General features: G+C 45.4%; 1 protein-coding gene across 2 annotated transcripts; it reads right to left on the reverse strand.

Moving 5' to 3' along the window:
- Window positions 1–1,669: 1,669 nt before the first annotated feature.
- On the reverse strand, window positions 1,670–4,279 carry LOC119341287. Of its 2 annotated transcripts, XM_037613169.1 has the most exons (4): window positions 3,814–4,279; window positions 3,114–3,161; window positions 2,690–2,869; window positions 1,670–2,187 (listed from the first exon to the last, which is right to left on the reverse strand). In XM_037613169.1, exons 1-4 carry the CDS (start codon window positions 4,276–4,278, stop codon window positions 1,885–1,887), a joined length of 996 nt encoding a protein of 331 aa, XP_037469066.1. In that variant the 5' UTR covers window position 4,279; the 3' UTR covers window positions 1,670–1,884. The 2 variants fall into 2 exon arrangements, with proteins under 2 accessions (XP_037469066.1, XP_037469067.1); XM_037613170.1 differs by lacking the exon at window positions 3,114–3,161.
- Window positions 4,280–5,258: the final 979 nt, after the last annotated feature.

Here is a 5,258-nt window from a genome sequence, read left to right on the forward strand (position 1 = left end):
AAGAAAAGAAGGGAGACGAGAGGGGATCTCGGGGCAACCTAGCTACCAGATCGGCGGCGAGAACCGGGGCGCTCGGCGGCGGCGCAGATCTGTTCGTCCCCCGTCTCTCCCTCTCCTTCCATCCCCTGTCCCGATTGCTCCGCCCATACCGCACCCCTCCGCTCCTGGTCTCTGTCTCCAGCGGCGACCAAGACCGGTCTCCATCCCCACCCCGGCCGGTGGACGAGAGGAAGCCCGGCAGCGTCCACCATCCTGTCCGACGGCGGCGGCGACCACCATATCATCCCGTGCCATGGCCATGTGAAGCAAGAGGATAGAGGTACTGGTGCAAGGGGTGATAACCGGCGCTGACCGTGGCAGGCTGTACATAGTGAACTAGCAAATGGATTGAGCTGCAGTTAGTGCAGATAAGTAATTTGAGGAGGTGAAGTAGTACAGTGCCTGCGTATGCGTAATTTGAGGAGTATCAAGCTGGATGCCCTATTCTGAATTTCAGCAGTACAAATTGAGATGGCCTTGTGCTGCTAGTAGACTGCTTGTCGAATGATAATTAGATGACTCTGTATCTATGTGATTGTTTGTGCACCTCAGAAGTACTATCTGGTAGGATATTTATTATTTTTTACTGCTATATATTCATTTAATTGTAGTCATGTGTAAGAAGATTTCAGTTTTGAGTCATGTAGAACAAGGTATAATCTGAATGGCAATGTAGCTATGCAATTCCAAAGTTTGTCATTCAAACATGATTCGGTATTGAAACCTCAGAGGCATTTCAAGGACCAATTCAGTGAACAACCAAACAGGCGAATTCGTATTCATGCCATTTCAGTTTCCTCGCTGAATTGGAATTTCAGTCCAATTCAATACGGACATCCAAACAAAGCATTAACTAAATTACAAAAACGTAGCTCCAATACACTGTTCGGCCGATTTGCAGACGGGGCTATGAATCCAATCATGCATGGGTCAGAGCGTCGCACAGCCGCCAGATCAAGTGTCGTTTGCAAACTGGGTACGGAGTGCCGACCACAGAGTAGTTCCGATAATTAAATACTCCCTCCGTCCCAAAATAAGTATAGCTGATTTAGTACAAAATTAGTATAACTTTGTACTAAATCAGGGACATTTATTTTGGAACAGAGGGAGTATAAAAATAGCTAGATAGAAAAGGGATCAGAATCAGGCAAGAAAAAACGTACAAGGCATGAACCTGGACGGCATCTTTGAAATCAACATATATGCAGCGAAGTCGAGCAACCAATTCGAGCTACCAAATTGCTCCAGCGAAATCAACATATATTGCTCCAGGAGCTTGTGCTACCAAATTGTTATCTTCCCTGGATGACATAGCATGATTAGGTCTTAGCCATGTAACTGTTCCATCAAAAAATTGGAATGTCAGTGTCGAACTCGTTAAATTCAGCCATTCGAAGTTTGCAGCGCATCAGGTGGTTATTTGCAGAGTATGGGACTCTGCGGTTTCAGTATATGCCAAGGTTGATTCCAGCTGCATTTTTTCAGTTTCTTCCAGCCCTGTGTGAGTATGCCAACTCTTTAGGGTGTTCATGCTCTTCTTGGTACAAGTTATATCCTCTCTGCAGCTAAACCTTAGATGGCAGACAATTAGTATGCAAGACAATTAGTTTCTACACTTCAGCCTCACAAATACTGAAAAACAAGTCTTAACCAAGTTTGAACAACTCACTACGGTACAGTCTTACGGATACTGAAAGCAAGTTCTAGGCTTAAACAAGTTACAAGAGTAAAGTCTCGGAAATACTGGAAACAAGTTGTTGGACTCAAACAAGTTACCGAAGTTCAGTTTCACAAAAGTAGGCTGCGCTGAACTAACAAACATTGCAAAGCGACAGAGTTGGTGCACTAATCGTATGAACAAACTTCTCCATGATGCGTGAAGTTCATACGTAGTCCTGGCCTAGAGAAGCTTAATAACAATTTGCGGAGCTCTTCACCCTTGCTTTCAGTGATTGAGTCATGGAAATTTACTCTCATCCCCTCTAGCATCTTTGTCCAGTTGAATAACCTTTTCACAAGAGCGAGTTCATGTTCAGTTCCTCTCAGGTCGTTGATTACTACTTCTTTGAGGCAAGGTAGCACGAGTTCCTCGGTTTCCCAGTTTGATGGCTCAGCACAAATGCAACCTGATTGGCACGGAGGGTATGGCTGCAAGAAAAGACATATCAGTTGATTAGAGAAATGAAACTAAGAAATAATCAGACTGCATGGATACTATTAAATATGTCCAAAACAAAATTTACAAAAGAATAAAACAGATAAATTAATTTGGAGACAGCATATTGCAGAAAGTATAATTGCTCTATGCATATAGGAAATCATACATCCAACTTTATTATAAGTCTTACACAAATTATCATGTATTGTGCTATCGTCGGCCCATACAAAAGAAGAATTTTATATTTGCTGAAGAAGATCAAAGAAGGGTTCCGATTTCTTTGCTAAAAATATGATGCCATCAGTTTATATTAGCATTTCCAAAAGACTGGTAATTTTTTGAAATAAAACCTATTACAAAGTCACGAACTCAAGTAGCATATTACTTCATTAAGCTTGATAAGCAACACATCAGTATCTAATCCTAACAAACAGGATTAGGGCATCTCGCTAATAAGTCATGGGATTCATCATAAACTAAGAACAGTGTTACCTTCGGTTTGCTCGGCAAGGCAAGTTTAACCTCCAGCTCTCTTATACCACTAGATATCCTGAGAACATGAAACAAGCTGGCTCCAAAGGAATGTTCAAATGCCATTACAGCCAATGTCAAGCTTGTAACTTTAGGAAACTTTGTCATCTCTTCCATCAAGAATCGGTTGCTACATTTGACCTGTAGTTTCGCAGGAAGTCATATAACAGTTGATAAGGACACAAACATCTCATTTCTACAAAGTGAAACACATAATAATTAAGAAAATCATTTTTTGTGTACATCGTTCTGAATTTTCAGTTTTCCATGGTTTCTCAGATATTCCAAGTGACATGTTCTTAAGTTTAACTCCATGTTTGCTTATAATTTCTATTGGCTTGCTAGCATGTTACAAATCGCATAACTCAAATAAGAATAAACTCACCAGTGTATAGTCAAGGTTGAGAATAAGTCTGCTGATGCGGTCAAAATGCTGCAGAAGCATCAAGCAATTATGATTACGTGCAGACAATATATCTTCTCCATATACAATTAAAAATTGCGCTGTCAGCTGTTGGAGCTGTGACATCTCGCCAAACAGGATGGAGCTAGGAACATAAGCACTACTCCAATCAAGTGTCACCACCTGAGGGGCTGAGATGTTGGCAATTGGTTGACTTTGTTCACTAGTGAAGCATTGCCGTACGGTACGGCTAACTCTTGCAGAGCTGGTGCAACGACATTGAGCTGCTGCAGGCTAGGCAGATGGCGCAGATCTAATTCTAGGAGAGACTCCGAGTGGATTGTGAACTTGTCCAGACCCTTGACATCGTACACGCAAAGGCGCCGCAAAGATGGGCAGCGTGGTGAAGAGACGACATCACTGAGGCTACACGGACCATGTAGCTGCATGTCAAACAACTCCAGATCGGTGAGCCGGGTAAATATGCCAGAAGGCGGCAGGGTGAGGCCAATGGAATCTAGATCGAGCATGACCTCGGTTGCGTTCTGAAAGCAAGGCAGCTTCAAGGGAGATGCGGCGGAGGAGCCGTCCATTTTCTGCCTGTTATTAAAATCTAGGACACCGGAGAGGCGGCGCGCGGCGATGGTGAGCCATGCCGCGACGGATTCGGGGGCGGCCTCACCCTCGATGGCGTCAACGAAGAGGCGGCCGAGGGCCGCCGCATCATGGGCGGCGAGGGCGGCGCGAATACCGTCGGGGTTAGTGCCGGCGGGGAAGTGGAGCTCCGGCAGGAGAGCCCAGACGCGGCGCCAGCGGCGGGCGAGGACGCTGGTCCGAGCGGCGACGGGGGCGTCCCGGAGCTTGACTGCTTGAGGAGGATGTGGATGAGGAGGTCGTCCGGCAGCGCGCTGAGCCGGTCCTCGCCGCCTCCAGCGGGGACGCCGGCGGCGTCGGAGAGCTTTGGCCGCCGATTGTCCGGCATGCGCTCCATGGAAGCAGGAGGGAAGAGCGATGCGGTGCGCCTCAGGTCATACCATTGCGCGCCGCCGGTGGGTGGGGATGGGAATGGGAGGAGGCTGAACTCAGTCGATTTGGGGGCTAGGGTTTTCTTCTCCCGGGATTGGGGATTTTGGGACTCTGGTTTCATAGTCGTTTTTTTAAGCTGGACTGTGGTTTCGTTGGACCCCCAGTTATTTTTCTTTTCTCTTTACTTATACTAGCATGTACAGCACTCCTTCTATCTCAGTCTACAAGGCTTGCACATCTATATCTATACTACTTATAAAAGAGCAAACATAATTTTCTTTAAGTGCACCCCACAAAACGTACACGGATACATTACCACCGCATGATTAGTCCCACTAAACTCAATCTAACGGCTAGCCTTAACCTAATTTGTTCTCTGTGTGCACTTAGCAATTTACATTGACTGACCGTACTCCACCGTGGAGGAAAATATGAAGTCCACGCCTGGTCAATTAGGAAACTATAATCACGGACACATCTAATTATTAGGAAACTAATCACAAACGCATCCTATTATTAGGAAACTAATCACGGGTGCATTCTATTATTAGGAAAATAATCACGAGTGCATCCTATTAGAAAATTAATCATGAACACATCTAATTATTAGGAAACTAATCACGGACGCATCCTATTAGATAACTAATCACGAACGCATCTAATTATTAGGAAACTAATCGCGAGTGCATCCTATCGTCTCCTATGAGGGAATCGCGATCGCGAGTCGCCTGTCGTCACCAGCCCACCACCCACGCGAGCCACAACGGGAGACATGCGAAGAGGAGCTGCGGCTTCCTCCGAACACGCACACGTGCCGTCGCCGCCTTCGTCTTCTGCCTGGAGGGCAGGTCACTCTTCTACTGACTGCAACGACTTCGCATCATACAGAGAGACCAACCATGTTTCTCCGAATATCTTGAACCATGATCCTTATGACTTCATCTCTACTACTTATAAGAAGTACATTTTTTCATTTGACTGCTTTCCCGACTTGGGAGGTAAGGTATGTTTTATCCACTAGAGTTGCTAAAATTGGAAGCATATCTGCAGTTTTTGCTTTCTAAACCGGCATTTGTTGGCCCTTTTTTGCTACTGTTATTC

This window comes from Triticum dicoccoides, chromosome 7B (assembly GCF_002162155.2).
Source record: "Triticum dicoccoides isolate Atlit2015 ecotype Zavitan chromosome 7B, WEW_v2.0, whole genome shotgun sequence".
NCBI lineage: Eukaryota > Viridiplantae > Streptophyta > Magnoliopsida > Poales > Poaceae > Triticum > Triticum dicoccoides.

Bases quoted from the DNA above. Each gene is read 5' to 3' on its own strand.
- LOC119341287 (XM_037613169.1), bottom strand. From the start codon at position 4,278: ATGAAACCAGAGTCCCAAAATCCCCAATCCCGGGAGAAGAAAACCCTA. The intron at 2,870-3,113 runs GTGAGTTTATTC...GCGAAACTACAG, and splicing joins TCAACCTTGACTATACACTG to GTCAAATGTAGCAACCGATT. The intron at 2,188-2,689 runs GTAACACTGTTC...CTTTTCTTGCAG, and splicing joins CCTTGCCGAGCAAACCGAAG to CCATACCCTCCGTGCCAATC.